Below are 17,095 nucleotides of genomic sequence, written 5' to 3' on the forward strand. Positions count from 1 at the left end.
AAGCTGTACTGAAATCCTCTAGCCCCCCAGAATCAGAAAAAGGCTGTGGAAGTTTTGCGTCTGTGTTACCTGCCTGTGCTTGTATTGTGGTGCATTTGAATGATGTGGTAGCGTCTTTATATGCCCTTTGTCTTGGTGTTCTGTGAAGTTTACCTTTAGAAAGCGACCACTCGATTTTAGCTCTCGACCTGTAGCCTTTCGTGATACCAACGTAACAAATCCTAGGCCCAGACCATCGAATACAACCAAATAAATCCATCGATCACAACCAAATCAATTGCCCGTTAATGGCCGTCGTGCGTATCTTTCTCTAAACGACTTGTATTTCTGTAGTGGCAGTTTTGAAATTGTAGACGAAAGAAAGAACTGTGGCATGTGTGCTACTCTTGAGCCCGCACTGAGACGCAATGATGCTGCGTGCTGAAAGATACCCGTCACATGCGTGGATTGTTGATGGTCTGGGCCAGCTTGGATTGATGGTTGACAGGCTGACGACCAAAAATATCAGCGTGCATTATTGCACCTACCAGCAAGTCTCTTCCTTCTTTCCATCACCTGTTGCCTCTTCTCAGATCTCCCTGTGGTTGCGCCTGCGAGGAAGTGGAAGGAAGCCCTGCGAGCAAGGAAACATGGCAGAGTCGCTGCTGCTCCCCGTGGTGCGCGGCGTCGTCGGCAAGGCGGCTGACGCTCTCGTGCAGAGCATCACTCGCGTGTGGGGCGTCGACAAGGACCGCCTCAAGCTCGAGCGCCACCTGGAGTACGTGCAGTCCTTGCTGGCCGACGCCGAGGCGAAGAGCGAGACCAACCACGCCGTCCGGACGTGGATGAAGGAGCTCAAGGCCGCCGCGTACCAGGCCGACGACGTCCTCGACGACTTCCAGTACGAGGCGCTGCGCCGTGAGGCAATGAGCGACCAGTCCGTGGCAAGCAAGGTACTGAGCAACTTCACCTCAAAGAATCGTCTTGTATTTCGTTGTAAAGCGAGCAGAGACCTGAAGAACGTGCTCAAAAAGATTGACGCGCTCGTGACGGAGATGGCAAAGTTTGGCCTGGTGACGCTTGCGGAGGAGCCGCCGCAAGCTCTTCCTCGGCAGACGCACTCAGCACTGGATGAATCCATGGAGATATTTGGCAGAGAAGATAACAAAGATGGGGTGGTGGAACTGTTGCTGGACCAGCAAGATCAGCAGCATGTACAAGTGCTGCCCATCTTTGGAATGGGGGGTGTGGGTAAGACCACGCTAGCCAAGATGGTGTACAACAACGACAAAATTCAGAAGCACTTTGAATTGAGGATGTGGCACTGCGTGTCAGAAAATTTTGAAGCTATTCCTCTTGTTAGATCTGTAATTGAGTTGGCTACAAATAGCACATGTGGTCTGCCTGACACGATCGAGCTTCTGCGAGGAAAACTGCAGGAAGCTATTGGCCGCAAAAGGTTCCTACTCATTCTCGACGATGTGTGGAACGAAGACCAAAACAAGTGGGAGGATGACTTGAGGCCGCTACTCTGTTCTTCAATTGGTGGATCAGGAAGCACAATAGTTGTTACAAGTAGAAGCCGACAAGTGGCGTCAATAATGGGCACCCTTCCACCTCATGAATTAGTGTGTTTGAGTGAAGATGATTCATGGGAATTGTTCTCAAAGAAAGCATTTAGTAAAGGAGTGCAAGAACAAGCAGAGTTTGTCAAAATTGGCAGATGTATCAGCAAGAAGTGCAAGGGACTGCCTCTTGCACTGAAGACAATGGGTGGATTGATGAGTTCAAAACAACAAATCCAGGAATGGGAGGCCATTGCAGATTGCAATATTAGTGATACCAATAGAGGTAAAGATGAGGTATTGCCCATACTAAAACTGAGCTACAAGCACTTGTCCCCTGAGATGAAGCAATGCTTTGCCTTCTGTTCAGTTTTCCCCAAGGACTATAAGATGGAGAAGGACATGTTGATTCAACTATGGATGGCAAACGGTTATCTTCATGAAGAGGGGACGATGGACTTGACACAAAAAGGGGAATATGTCTTCAACGAGTTGGCTTGGAGGTCCTTTTTTCAAGATGTGATATTAGTGAAGGGGCCCTATTGGCCTTATGGTAAATATACCTCAAAACATGAGATAAATGGATGTAAAATGCACGACTTGATGCATGACCTTGCAAAAGATGTTGCAAATGAATGTGCAAATTCGGAAGAGTTAATTCAGCAAAACCTGCCTGTAAATGACATCCGTCACTTGCATATTTTGAGATATGACCAATTGGACAAAATCAGCCAGTTACTCGGAGGCACTATGTATCTTCGCACTTTGTTGACGCCACCGTCATCGTACAAGAATCTGGTGAAGTCAAAACTGATGTCATCAAGAGCATTGCATTTTTATTGTGGAAGAACTTCAACCGTCCATATGGAGCTCATCACACGCATAGCACATTTGCGGTATCTTGATCTCTCTGGCTCGAAGATTGTTAGCTTGCCAAACTCAATCGATATGTTGTATAACTTACTGTCTTTGAGGCTTAATGGCTGCCGCCGACTACAATATTTACCTGAGGGTATGAGAACTATGAGGAAGCTCTGCCATATTTATCTCTTGGGGTGTTATAGATTGGAACGAATGCCCCCAAAACTTAGTGTACTACACAACCTTCGCACACTAACAGCATTTGTTGTGGGCACAAAAGATGGATGTGGAATCGAGGAGCTCGAAGACCTACGACAGATTGGCAACAGGTTGGAACTGTATAATTTGCGGGAAGTAAAGTGTGGGTCGAAGGCCAATCTCCATGAGAAACATAATCTTAATGAACTGTTGTTGTATTGGAATCATTGTCGTGATGAATATTACAGGTCTACAATTGGTGAGGCCACCAATCATGAACAAGCATTGGAATCTCTTGTACCTCATGATAAGCTAAAAATTTTGGAGGTGCGTAGTTATGGTGGCCTCACAATCTCGCAATGGATGAGAAACCCTCAAATGTTCCGGTGCTTGAGAGAACTCATTATGGTCGGATGTCCATGGTGTAAGGATCTGCCAATAGTATGGATGTCATCCTCTCTTGAGCATTTGTGTTTATGGCGCATGGAAAGCTTGACCACGTTGTGTAACAGCATCGACGCGGAAGCTGAAGCAGACAATACCTCTTTGCAAATATTCCCCAAGCTAAAGATGATGGAATTAATTGATTTGCCTGAGTTGGACAGATGGGCAGAAAATAGTGCTGAAGAGATTCTTAGCTCGGTGACGTTTCCTCGGCTTGAAAAACTAGAAATTGAGAATTGCGATAAGCTGGCAAGTCTCCCAAAGTTACCGGTTCTCACATATCTACGTCTATCTGGTCGCGAAGGGAATAATTCTACAGGAGCTCTTATTTCGATGCGCATGCCTTTGGGCTCTTTGCCATCTCTTATCCACTTAAAAATATCATTTTTGCTGGTAGATTTGGTGATGCCTCCAGACGGCAAGGAAAGCCAGAGTCAAAGACATTTGGACACACTACGATCTTTGAAGCTTGAGGGTGACGACGCCTTCATATCGATATTTAATAAATCCAAATTGCAACTTGGGCTTAGGGAATGGTTGGTCTCTGTGGAAGAATTGAATATCAACAAATGCCACAATATTGTCCGCTGGCCCGTGGAGGAACTCCGTTGTTTTCCTCGCCTTCGATCTCTGCACATTTGGGATTGCTCCAAACTTGAGGGGAAGGGCTCGTCATCTGAGGAAGACGGGATCCTTCCTCTGCTCCCCAAGTTTCCCGCATCCCTCGAGGAAATCTGGATTGAGAGGAACAGAAGTTTGGTGGCGCTGCCTTCAAACCTCGGAGATCTGACCAAGCTGAGGAGACTCACTGTGCAGCGTTGCGATGCACTGAAAGCGTTGCCAGATGGGATGGATGGTCTCACTTCCCTTGAGGAGTTGACTATTGGATTCTGTCCAGGGATAGAGAAATTTCCGCAGGGTCTCCTGCAGCAGCTCCCAGCCCTCAAATACCTATGCATAGATGGCTGCCCTGACCTGAAGAGGCGTTGCGGAGAAGGTGGGGAGTACTTCGACTTGATCGCTTCTGGGTTGTTTGTTTCTTGTGTCACATAGAATCGATGGTTTAGATACTAATTAGGAGTATTAAATATAGATTAATTATAAAACCAATTGCACAGATGGAGACTAATTGGCGAGATGAATCTATTAAGCCTAATTAGTTCATGATTTGACAATGTGATGCTACAGTAAACATGTGCTAATGATGGATTAATTAGGCTTAATAGATTCGCCTCGTGAATTAGCCTCCATCTGTGTAATTAGTTTTATAATTAACTCATATTTAATCCTCCTAATTAGCCTCCAAATATTCGATGTGACATAAATTTTAGGAGATCCTAAAGATCCAAACACCCCTAACTGAGGCATGCATTGAAGCAACAGGGGAGGTATGGTCCATTCCTGATGTGTTGTGATGTCAAATCCTATACTAGTCTTTCAAATGCTAACTAGGTGTATATTTCTCTTGTATTGCAGGTCGACTAGAATAATGTTGTGATCATGCAGTTAGATCAGTTTAACATCATTCAGGGGGTCAGTGATGTAACAATTTTAGGCAAAGTAAGAAACACCCAAGACAATGGCTTCTCAGATGAAGTTCGAACTGGGCAGCCATCTATGCACACAGCTGCTGTGAATGGCGTAAGACATGACAAAGGTGCAAGCAATATCAGACATGGTTATGGAGGAAAGCAACAGGGGAGGTATGGTCCATTCCTGATGTGATGTGATGTCAAATCCTAGACTAGTCTTTCAAATGCTAACTAGGTGTAAATTTCTCTTGTATTGCAGATCGACTGGGACGGCATACAATTTCAGAAGATGAAGTGCTTTCGCTGGGTATGTGAAATACGTTCTTTTAACGGTCATGTGGTCCCTTTGTGGTCCAAATTTACTCAGCCTTTTCTTGTCCACTAGCCCGTAAGTTTTTTTGTCCTTAGCTTTATCCTTGCTATAGGGTCTTCAATTAGAATCAGCTAAAATATAGTATGGCATCAGAGTACTTGGTATTGTTTTTGAAAATTCGATTGTATAACAAATTTCAAAATGTTTGCAACAAATGGTTTTTGAGGGTGAAGTGGTCAGGAACCATGCAAGTGGTAACCTTGTAGAAGGCTTGGAAGTGGTCGGATGCTGAAGATGACCAGGATTAAAAATTATTCTAGATTTATTGTTGCACCATTGCTTTTCACAGCGCCTGCCCTGGTTGGGTTTCGGAGAAGCTGTACTGAAATCCTCTAGCCCCCCAGAATCAGAAAAAGGCTGTGGAAGTTTTGCGTCTGTGTTACCTGCCTGTGCTTGTATTGTGGTGCATTTGAATGATGTGGTAGCGTCTTTATATGCCCTTTGTCTTGGTGTTCCGTGAAGTTTACCTTTAGAAAGCGACCACTCGATTTTAGCTCTCGACCTGTAGCCTTTCGTGATACCAACATAACATATCCTAGGCCCAGACCATCGAATACAACCAAATAAATCCACCCCTCATCAGGTCGCATTCTCTCCTTTCAATTTCGTTGACCGCATTCTCTCTCCTATCCTGTAGTCGTGCGCGCCGGGTGCTTGTAAAAATTCCTGACCGGATTGCTTGCATTGGGAGCGGGAGCGTGTGCTGTCCTTCGCTGTAGTGCTGTGGTTTAATTTTTTTTTTTTTGAAGAAGCCTCCTGGTTTCATTTGCAACCGAAGAAGCAGAAAAACGCAACCGAAGAAGGAAGAACAAAGTGCTGTGGTTTCATTTGCACCTACCAACAAGTCTCTTCCTCCTTTCCATCACCTGTTGCCTCTTCTCAGATCTCCCTGTGGTTGAGCCTGTGAGGAAGAGAAAGGAAGCCCTGCGAGCAAGGAAACATGGCAGAGTCGCTGCTGCTCCCCGTGGTGCGCGGCGTCGTCGGCAAGGCGGCTGACGCTCTTGTGCAGAGCATCACTCGCATGTGGGGCGTCGAAGAGGACCGCCTCGAGCTCGAGCGCCACCTGGTGTACGTGCAGTACTTGCTGGCCGACGCCGAGGCGAAGAGCGAGACCAACCACGCCGTCCGGACGTGGATGAAGGAGCTCAAGGCCGCCGCGTACCAGGCCGACGACGTCCTCGACGACTTCCAGTACAAGGCGCTGCGCCGTGAGGCCCTGAGCGGCCAGTCCATGGCAAGCAAGGTACTGAGCAACTTCACCTCAAAGAATCGTCTTGTATTCCGTCGTAAAGCCAGCAGAGACCTGAAGAACGTGCTCCAAAAGATTGACGAGCTCGTGACCGAGATGAAAAAGTTTGGCCTCGTGGCGCTTGCGGAGGAGCCGCCGCAAGCTCTTCCTCGGCAGACGCACTCAGCGGCTCCTCCGCAAGCTCTTCCTCGGCAGACGCACTCAGCACTGGATGAATCCATGGAGATATTTGGCAGAGAAGATGACAAAGATGGGGTGGTGAAACTGTTGCTGGACCAGCAAGATCGGCAGGATGTACAAGTGCTGCCCATCCTTGGAATGGGGGGTGTGGGTAAGACCACGCTAGCCAAGAAGGTGTACAACAACGACAAAATTCAGAAGCACTTCGAATTGAGGATGTGGCACTGCGTGTCAGAAAATTTTGAAGCTATTCCTCTTGTTAGATCTGTAACTGAGTTGGCTACAAATAGCACATGTGATCTGCCTGACACGATCGAGCTGCTGCGAGGAAAACTGCAGGAAGCTATTGGCCGCAAAAGGTTCCTACTCATTCTCGACGATGTGTGGAACGAAGACCAAAGCAAGTGGGAGGATGACTTGAGGCCGCTACTATGTTCTTCAATTGGTGGATCAGGAAGCAAGATAGTTGTCACAAGTAGAAGCTGACAAGTGGCGTCAATAATGGGCACCCTTCCACCTCATGAATTAGTGTGTTTGAGTGAAGATGATTCATGGGAATTATTCTCAAAGAAAGCATTTAGTAAAGGAGTGCAAGAGCAACCAGAGTTTGTGTCACACCCGATTTTAAGGACAAAATCGAGTGCATTAAATACATGTGCGCCAGGATCAAGTTACACACATGTACGACAATAGTGAATAGCAAAGACAGTGCTAAACCGAATAAAGAGAGTATTAACCATTATTACATGACCGAAAGTCTCAAATAAACCACAAAGTCTAATTATTACGCAGCGGAACTCCAAAGACGACGACAACTCCACAGGCAGCTGACTGAAGAAACGTACGCCTAGAACTCCTCGAAGTCGTGTAGATACTCCTCTTCCCAATTAACTTGGTCTGAACAGCGGTTTTGCAAGGATGAGTACACTTATGGTTGGTACTCAACAAGTCGTGGGGAATAGTGTAGTGTAGGGCTATTTCAAGGTATGGCTAAGGCATAATTAGCAGTCGCTTTTAATTAAGTTGGTCAAGTTTTATTAGCAATTAACTAAGTATAAGTTTATACCACCCGAAATTAAACATGATCATAAATAAAGTAAACAACATATGCATGAAATGATAACAAGTTAAGTCCATCTTCCGATAATATTATCATGTGAGGGTCCAGGCCGCTCTTAACCGTGAGCACGGCTGATCGATCAGTTTAACACTCTGCAGAGGTGGCACATCTTTACCCACAAGTCGCGTAAAAGTTCAAAAGAACTTTGGACCCAACCATGCGATGCTAGCTAGGCACCATACCACACTTTGGAGGTGTGATTGCATAGGGACGCTACGAGGCCTTTACAAAGATTCGCTAGCAATGTGGTAACCCGCTAAGGTTTCAGGTCGAAGCGAAACATAGCAGTCCCCTAGAGGGCATAGTGTCTTAGCCAAGCCCACTTCCCAAGAGAGCGAGTGCTATATCCCATCAACGCCTCCCCTCTTGCCCTTTCGGTAAGATTACCCCAAACTAGAGTTTCTAATTAATCAGCCAAGACCAGAGCCATTTAGTCTTGTGGTAGCACTGTTTTCCTGGGTGGTTCTCCATGTTCCGGTTAACAAATAATGATCTTGTCTTAATGAAAGGTATAACAGAAGTAAACCAAGATTAAGCATTGTGTTTAGTTGAACCACCATACACCAAGTAAGCACTAAGCATGAGCTACCCAACATAAAGTAAACCGGTTGGTCAAGGCAAAGGTAAATCAATCTAGGCGAACCTTAATTGGGACCCATCAATTTAATCTTAACATGTGCATAGCATAAATGTTGAGTACGAGAAAGTAAAGGTGTATAGGACAAAAAGGTAGTGATCAAGGACACGACTTGCCTTCTTGGCCTTGCTCCTGCTGTTCGTACTCCTCGAAGGCTTGATCTGCAACTCCCTCGAACTGCGGGGCATCTACACGCGTCGCACGAGCACATACAAGCAAACATGGGCAAAAGTAAGAAAACAGTACACCAAACATAGTCAAACAGAGAAAACAAGCTTGAAAAGATGATCTACGCTTTAAAACGAACACGTGGATATAAAGAACGCGAAAAACGGAGTTAAGATGCAAAAGATATGATTAAAACAAGATCCAGGGACTTTTCTGTGAGAAAAACAAAACTTTTAGGGCCTATCCGCGAAAACCGAGGGCTTATACGTAATTATGCGTATAAACCGAGGGTCTGACGTGTAAAAACATCAAACCCGGACGGCAGGTTGATTTCTGGAAAGCTCAAGGGTTAAACCGAAAAATGCGAGGGCAGATCTGGAATTATTTTCAACGCGATCTGGACCGCGGGTTGATTTGCGGAAAAGACAGGGGCTTAAGTGCAAAAGCGGCACGGCGCGGCGTAGTTGACCGGTACGCGGTCTGATTTGACCCGCGATTGACCGTCGGATCTTGATCCGACGGCTGCGGTCGACGACGACTCGCGACGGCGGCGGGGAAACAGAGCGGCGGCGGCGGCGAGCGGCGGCGAGCGGCGGCGGGTCGCCGGAGTAACCCGAAATAGCGCTCCGGTGCACGGTTTGGCGCGCGGCTTGCACCAAAAGAGAGAGGAGAACACGGCGAACTCATTTTGGGGGTTCTTGCCGACGGAAGCTCACCGGAGGCGGCGAACGGCGGCGGGGAAGAGGCGGCGGCGCTAGGAGCTCGGGCGGCTAGGGTTTCGGGTGAGCTGCGGTGCTGGTGTTTGGCGGAGGAGACCGGGAGGAGGCGGCGGCTTTTATAGGGCGCTAGAGATAGAGGGCCCGGGGTTTAAACCCCCCCGAAGGAGTCGGAGCGGATGGAGATCGAGGCGGAGACGGCGCGCGGCGGTTGCGGGCGGAGTCCGGCCGGAGGTGGGAGACGATGGCGGGCCCCACATGTCGGCGGCCGCGGGCGAAGGCGGGCTGGCGCGGCCTCATGGGCCGGCGCGGCGTTTGTGGGCCGCGGGGCGCAGGCGAGCGGCGAGCCGGGGCGGAGCGATGGGCCGGCGCGCGGTGCGCGGGCCGCGCGGAGGAGCGGACGGAGGAGCAGGCCGAGCGGAGGAGGAGGCGGGGTGCTGGGCTGGCATGAGGAAAAAGAGAAGGGGGCCGGCGGAGCGGTGAGCGAGCTGGGCCGAGAGAAAAAAAAGAAAGGAAGGGAAGGGAGGTTTCGGCCCAGTGGAAGAAGGAGAAAAGGAAAAGAAAGAAGAAAAAGGAAAAAGAAAAGGGTTTTGGAAATTTGAATTCAAATTTGGAAATTCAAAATTTGAATCAAATTCAAGCAATCAAAATTAATGCACCAGCATGAATGCACAAATAATTCCTAGGATGAATTAATTGAATTAAAGAAAATGAATTTAAATGCCTAGAAATTAAATGACACCCTAATTTGAGCAAATTTTAATGAATTTAAATTATTCAAAATTTTGGGTGTTACAAATCCTACCCCCCTTAAGAAGAATCTCGTCCTTGAGATTCGGAAGATCCTGCAAAGAGGTGGGGAAATTCCTTCTGCAACTCGTCCTCTCTTTCCCAAGTTGCCTCGTCCTCTGTATGGTGACTCCACTGAACCTTGCACATTCTGATCGTCCGATTCCTTGTAACCCTTTCCGAAGTATCCAAAATCTTAATGGGGTATTCCGTGTAAGTAAGATCATCCTGAACATTCAAGTCCTCCATTGGCAACTGTTCCTCGGGAACTCTGAGGCACTTCTTAAGCTGTGAGATATGGAATACGTCGTGTACATCCGACAACTGATTAGGCAACTCCAGTCGATAGGCTACCTATCCCACTCGCTCAAGAATCTTGAACGGACCGATGAATCGGGGTGACAGCTTCCCTTTGACCTTGAATCTGCGCATACCCCTGATGGGCGATACTTTGAGATACACATAATCACCCACCTCAAAGGTCAATTCTCTTCTCCTGGTGTCAGCATAACTCTTCTGTCGAGACTGAGCAGTCCTCAAGTTTTCTCGGATGATCTGGACCTGTCTTTCTGCCTCTTGTATAATTTCTGGCCCGAATAGCTGACTCTCTCCTATCTCACTCCAATAAAGGGGTGTTCGGCACTTCCTACCATACAAAGCCTCAAATGGTGACATTTTGAGACTGGCTTGATAACTGTTATTATAGGAGAACTCTGCATAGGGTAGACTCTTGTCCCAACTGCCTCCATGCTTTAATGCACACGCTCTTAACATATCCTCCAATATTTGATTTGTCCTCTCGGTCTGTCCATCTGTCTGGGGATGATAAGCGGAACTGAAATTCAACCTTGTGCCTAGAGATTCATGCAATTTCTGCCAGAAACGTGATGTGAACTGAGTACCTCGGTCAGACAAAATCTTCTTAGGCACACCATGTAAACACACAATCCGTGCCATATACAACTCTGCTAGCTTGGATCCGGTGTAAGTAGTCCTTACTGGTATGAAGTGAGCTACTTTGGTCAATCGATCCACGATGACCCATATAGAGTCATACCCATCTCGGGTGCGAGGCAAACCCACAATGAAATCCATCCCAATTTCTTCCCACTTCCATTCCGGCACCTTCAATGGCTGAAGTAACCCAGCTGGCCTCTGATGTTCAGCCTTGACCTTTTGACATATGTCGCAAATGGCTACATGTGCAGCTACATCTTTCTTCATTCCGGGCCACCAATACTTCTGCTTAAGATCTTGATACATCTTGGTACTGCCGGGGTGGATGGAATAAGCAGAATCGTGAGCTTCTTTCAAGATCGCCTCTCGGAGATTTCCCACATCGGGTACCCAAATCCTTCCTTTGACCCATAAGGTTCCCTGAGAGTCTTCCGTGAAGTCAGTGGCTCTTCCTTCCTTTACCATCTCCTTAGTTTCCTTGACCTTGGCATCCTCAAGCTATCCTGCCCGTATCTCTTGCTCTAGTGTTGACTCCACTTCCATCGTTGCTCCCTCAGTATGTGCAACGATGCTCAAGTTGAGCCTCTGAAATTCTTTCATCAACTCGTCAGGTAGCTGGAATGCTAAGGCTAAGTTAACATGACCCTTCCGACTCAAAGCGTCTGCAACCAGATTAGCCTTACCAGGGTGATAGTGAATCTCCAGATCATAGTCATTGATAAGCTCTAACCATCGCCGCTGTCTCAGATTAAGGTCCTTCTGAGTGAAGATGTACTTGAGACTCTTATGATCAGTATAGATCTGACACTTAGTCCCCAGAATGTAGTGTCTCCAAATCTTCAAGGCGTGAACCACTGCGGCTAACTCCAGATCATGAGTCGGGTAATTTTGCTCATGTTTCCTCAATTGCCTAGAAGCATAGGCGATCACATGACCTTCCTGCATCAGAACACAGCGTAAACCCTGTCGAGATGCATCACAATATATGTCAAACCCCTTATGTAGATCTGGCATTACCAATACTGGAGCTGTGGTCAACCTCTTCTTCAGTTCCTCAAAACTTGCCTGACATGCCTCTGTCCATTTGAATTCCCTTCCTTTTTCTAGTAGCGTAGTGAGGGGCTTTACTATCTTGGAGAATCCTTCAATGAACCTGCGGTAATAGCCTGCAAGTCCGAGAAAACTCCTGATCTCAGTTACTGTCTGCGGCGGATTCCACTTCAAGACATCCCTAACCTTGCCTGGATCCACTGAAATCCCACCATCAGAGATGATATGACCAAGGAAAGAGACTTCCTTTAACCAGAACTCACACTTGCTGAATTTCGCATACAACTGATGTTCCCTCAACTTCTAAAGCACTAACCTCAAGTGTTCCTCATGTTCTTCCTCACTCTTGGAGTAAACCATGATATCATCAATGAACACCACAACAAACTTATCCAGGTACTCCATAAATACCTTATTCATCAGATACATGAAGTAAGCTGGAGCATTTGTCAGCCCGAACGACATTACCGTGTACTCGAAGAGACCATATCTGGAAGTAAAAGCGGTCTTGGGTATGTCGGACGGTCTGATCTTCATCTGATGATAACCCGATCGCAAATCGATCTTGGAGAATACCTTGGCTCCTCTCATCTGATCGAACAAATCCTCAATGCGAGGCAATGGGTACTTGTTCTTGATGGTCACCTCGTTCAGTGCTCTATAATCCACACACATCCACTGAGTACCGTCCTTCTTTGGCACAAAGATAACCGGTGCTCCCCATGGTGATGAACTAGGCCGAATAAACTGTTTTGCTGATAATTCCTCTAGTTGTTGTTTCAATTCTTTTAATTGTTCAACCGACATTCTATAAGGACGTTTGGAGATAGGTGCAGTACCAGGTAAAAGATCAATAGCAAATTCAATGTCGCGGTCAGGTGGCATACCTGGTAAATCGTCGGGGAACACATCCGGGTAGTCACACACCACTTTGATATCTTCCAAGGACCTTCCAGCCAACTGATTAACTGCACAATCTGCTGCTGAAGGTGTAGTAGCCACAAATTCAATTCTTTCCCCTGCTGGGCTTGTGAGAAGAACCGACCTTTTTGCACACTGTATCACTGCATCGAACTTGCTCAACCATCCCATACCGAGTATCACATCAATTCCACTTGATTCCAATACTATAAGATTAGCCGGGAAATCTCTGTCGATTATCTTGAGGTTCACTTGGTTACATCGATATGATGCTTTCATGTTTCCCCCTGGTGAACTGACTAGCATGTGGCATGGCATGGTACTTATGGGTATGTTATGCTTAGCTACGTATTGTGCAGTAATGAAAGAATGGGATGCTCCAGAATCAAATAATACTGAGGCGGGTGCTGAGTTGACAAGAAACATACCGAGCACAACGTCTGGAGCCTCCTGAGCGGTATCCACATCCACATGGTTTAGCTTACCACGCACAAAGTTCTGCTATCCTTGCGTGCGCTGCGGGGTCTGGTTCACATTCCGTGACTACTGCGCCTGCGGGTTCTGTCGAGGTGTGTTATTATTCTGCACAGGGGTAGAAGGCACACTCCTCTTGGGACAAGCATTGGCATAGTGGCCAACTTCACCACACTTGTAGCAAGTGTTACCCCCTGGAGCATTAGGCCTCGCTGGAACGCCTGCAGGAGTCATCTGGCGGTTCTGCGGAAAGCTGGGGCGCGGAGTCTGCATAGTCTGCATCCCCGGACGCTGGAACTGAGGGCTGGGGCGCTGGAATGAATGCTGAGCGGGGCGCTGGAATGACTGCTGCCCATAATTCCCACTCGGACCCCCTGCACGGAGCGGCGTACCCTGCTGTGGAGCAAAGCGAGGGCGAGTGTTGCTTCCTGAGGACGACTGGGAATTAAATTTCCTCTTCATCTCCCCGAGCTCGTTCCTCTTGTGTTCCAGGCCAATCGCCTTGTCTAGCATCTTCTGGAAACTGGGGAAGGTGTGCGACATCAGCTGATATTGGAGTGGTCCAATCAACCCATCCAAGAACAGCTCCTGCTTCTGCTCATCATTAGCAACATCCTCGGGAGCATATCGGGACAATTGAACAAACTTGTCCCTGTACTCTGCCACTGTCATGTTCCCCTGCTTAAGAGCAAGGAACTCCTTCTTTTTAAGCTTCATCAATCCGGAAGGAATATGATGACTTCTGAAGCTATTCCTGAATTCCTCCCAGGTAATACCATTAGCATTGGCATGGGTGGTGGTGTAAGCATCCCACCAATCAGCAGCTGGCCCTTCCAGGCGTCCTGAAGCATACAGGACCTTCTCCCTGTCAGTACACTGGGTGATATTCAGCATCTTCTCCACTGTTTTCAGCCAGTCATCAGCATCTAACGGATCCGGAGAATGTGAAAATGTCGGGGGCTTGTGGCTCATGAACTCCCTGTGCCTGTCCCTTGGCGATGGCTGCTGCTGGTTGTTGTTGTTGTTGTTGTTATTGTTCAGCTGAGCTTGTAAAGCTGCCACGGTGTTGGTCAGTCCGGCGAGAAGCTGAGTCTGAGCTGCTAGAAACTGCTCCATCCCTGCAGGTGCTTGCTGGTTCTGTTGCGGAGCGGTGTTGGGATTGTTGCTGTTGTCCCCGTGGCGAGGCACTGCGGGATGGTCAACTCCTGATCCGGACCTGGTGTTTACCATCTGAGCGTTAGAGACAATAGATTTAGATAGATGTGTGAAAGAATAACTGAGAAAGATAAAGCGACAAGATGTAAAAGAAAACAGATTCTGTTAGCCCTATTTAATTAGGTGTGGCCGTCAGAAGAAGTGTCCATAAATACTGAAAAATTACCAAGTCATAACTTATTAAATTTGTCAACCAACCCAACTAGAATCATCTCCATCGGACTTCTGGATCTCGAGTTACAAAATTAACAAGCTGACAGTGTCGGTTGAAAGTTTCAGATTGTGATTGCTTTACTAATTCGCATACATCTCCCAGACGGATATTCCAAAAATTCTGAAAATTTTACAGAAAATACTCCACGAAGTTCTGAAACTAACCCCACTGGTTTCATATCATTTGGACTTCCGTAGCTCGAGATATAAATAAAACAGTACTGGCGTGTCAGATAATGTCGAGAACAGAATTGAATGTCGCTTAGCTTGCATGATAGATAGATTTAGACAGATGGTAGATCATGACTAAGGAAGATTAAATACTGATTTAGAACATAAATAAAACCCAACTAAGCACTTTATTTATTAAGACCAGTATCGTGTGGCATTTGCCCCACATACCGCACTCATTACAAAATCCAACCCAAACATGTAGCACAAAACCAATCATCTAAGCACACTTTAACTAACACACTCGAACGACGTCTAACGATTATAAGAATTTAAACTAAAACACTCCTAATTTCCTAGAGGTCTTCTGCGGCGGCGCCGGGCGAGTCGTAGCGGGGACGCTTAGGCGACGGCGACGAAGCGGGATGAACAGCAAACTCCTGCGGCGGCGGTGCCCCTGTCGCGGCAGCCATATTTGCATCCCTCTCCCACCGGAGTTCCTGAACCTCCTGTTGAAGCTCCTGGATGTGGTTGTTTGCTTCATTCAATGCGGTGAGAGCTGCCGACGTGTACTTGCGGAGGAAATCTGTAGCCATGTCAACCCCATCATTAGTAGCGATGAAGGTTCTTGCTTCCCCACTAGCTCGGTATGGAAGGAACCGATGGTAAGTGTGCTGTAGTCGCGGCCGTTCCTTGTGGGAGACGACCTCAAGTGCCCTCCTGGCTGCCTCGGCAATGCCGGACTCCATGGTCCTCCTTACTGTCACATCATGGTGAATAGCCTTCACCTCCCATCCTCCTTCGTGCTCCTCACGAAGGACAACCTTCACCTCCCAAAAAGTGGAATAGCGAGGGTGGGTGAACCGGGAGCACTTGTAGAGTGGCCTCATGCCGTACCCCAAGCGGTGACAAGTCCACCTGAGTATGTCGGCCATGTGCACTCCTTGGCCATAATCTTCCTTCACCCATTTGATCCATGTCTCGGGCTCGGGATCTGCTTCGGACTCATCATCCGTCAAGTCGACGACCGGTGCGGGCGTCGGGGCTAGTGCAGGAACTGGTGCCGGTGCTGGTGATGGTGTGGTCTCCTGCTCCACGGTCACGGCGTCCTCGTCAGAGTCATCCCCCAGATGCTGAAAGATTTCTTCCTCTTCCTCCTCATCCCAAGGCTCCATGGGAACGTACGACGGCGCGATGCCATGACGCGGTGGACGGGTGCTCTTGCGTGCGGTCAACCGGGTGCGAGCCATCTAACAGAAAGAAAGAAGAAAATTTTTAGAATAAAAAAAATTTTGAACGAACCAAGGTAATAAAAGATTAAAATAGCAACAAGGATGAGACAAATTAGGTTTAAGAATATTTAAGTAGATTTAAATTAAGAAAGGTAGGAATGGCTACTAGATTATTATAATCCTTAAATATGACCATTTTCTAACTAGGCTAACGCCCTACAGTCAACACGGCTCTGGTACCACTTTTGTCACACCCGATTTTAAGGACAAAATCGAGTGCATTAAATACATGTGCGCCAGGATCAAGTTACACACATGTACGACAATAGTGAATAGCAAAGACAGTGCTAAACCGAATAAAGAGAGTATTAACCATTATTACATGACCGAAAGTCTCACATAAACCACAAAGTCTAATTATTACGCAGCGGAACTCCAAAGACGACGACAACTCCACAGGCAGCTGACTGAAGAAACGTACGCCTAGAACTCCTCGAAGTCGTGTAGATACTCCTCTTCCCAATTAACTTGGTCTGAACAGCGGTTTTGCAAGGATGAGTACACTTATGGTTGGTACTCAACAAGTCGTGGGGAATAGTGTAGTGTAGGGCTATTTCAAGGTATGGCTAAGGCATAATTAGCAGTCGCTTTTAATTAAGTTGGTCAAGTTTTATTAGCAATTAACTAAGTATAAGTTTATACCACCCGAAATTAAACATGATCATAAATAAAGTAAACAACATATGCATGAAATGATAACAAGTTAAGTCCATCTTCCGATAATATTATCATGTGAGGGTCCAGGCCGCTCTTAACCGTGAGCACGGCTGATCGATCAGTTTAACACTCTGCAGAGGTGGCACATCTTTACCCACAAGTCGCGTAAAAGTTCAAAAGAACTTTGGACCCAACCATGCGATGCTAGCTAGGCACCATACCACACTTTCGAGGTGTGATTGCATAGGGACGCTACGAGGCCTTTACAAAGATTCGCTAGCAATGTGGTAACCCGCTAAGGTTTCAGGTCGAAGCGAAACATAGCAGTCCCCTA

The 17,095-nt window shown here is 47.2% G+C and overlaps 1 protein-coding gene across 2 annotated transcripts; it reads left to right on the forward strand.

Annotated features, from left to right (window-relative positions):
- The first annotated feature begins 392 nt into the window (after positions 1–392).
- LOC117861034 (putative disease resistance protein RGA3) lies at positions 393–7,128 on the forward strand. 2 transcript variants are annotated; one of them, XM_034744495.2, is made up of 4 exons: positions 4,097–4,435; positions 4,524–4,750; positions 4,839–4,886; positions 5,836–7,128. In XM_034744495.2, the coding sequence occupies exon 4, from the start codon at positions 5,893–5,895 to the stop codon at positions 6,865–6,867; it is 975 nt and encodes a 324-aa protein (XP_034600386.1). In that variant the 5' UTR covers positions 4,097–4,435; positions 4,524–4,750; positions 4,839–4,886; positions 5,836–5,892; the 3' UTR covers positions 6,868–7,128. The 2 variants fall into 2 exon arrangements, 1 of the variants encoding a protein (XP_034600386.1); XR_011898442.1 differs by lacking the exon at positions 5,836–7,128 and having other exon boundaries at positions 393–4,435; positions 4,839–5,334.
- The last annotated feature ends 9,967 nt before the right edge of the window (positions 7,129–17,095 follow it).

This window comes from Setaria viridis, chromosome 6, assembly GCF_005286985.2.
Source record: "Setaria viridis chromosome 6, Setaria_viridis_v4.0, whole genome shotgun sequence".
NCBI classification, from domain to species: Eukaryota; Viridiplantae; Streptophyta; class Magnoliopsida; order Poales; family Poaceae; genus Setaria; species Setaria viridis.

Excerpts from the sequence above, each read along its gene's own strand:
- LOC117861034 (XM_034744495.2), top strand. The coding sequence starts at position 5,893 with ATGGCAGAGTCGCTGCTGCTCCCCGTGGTGCGCGGCGTCGTCGGCAAG.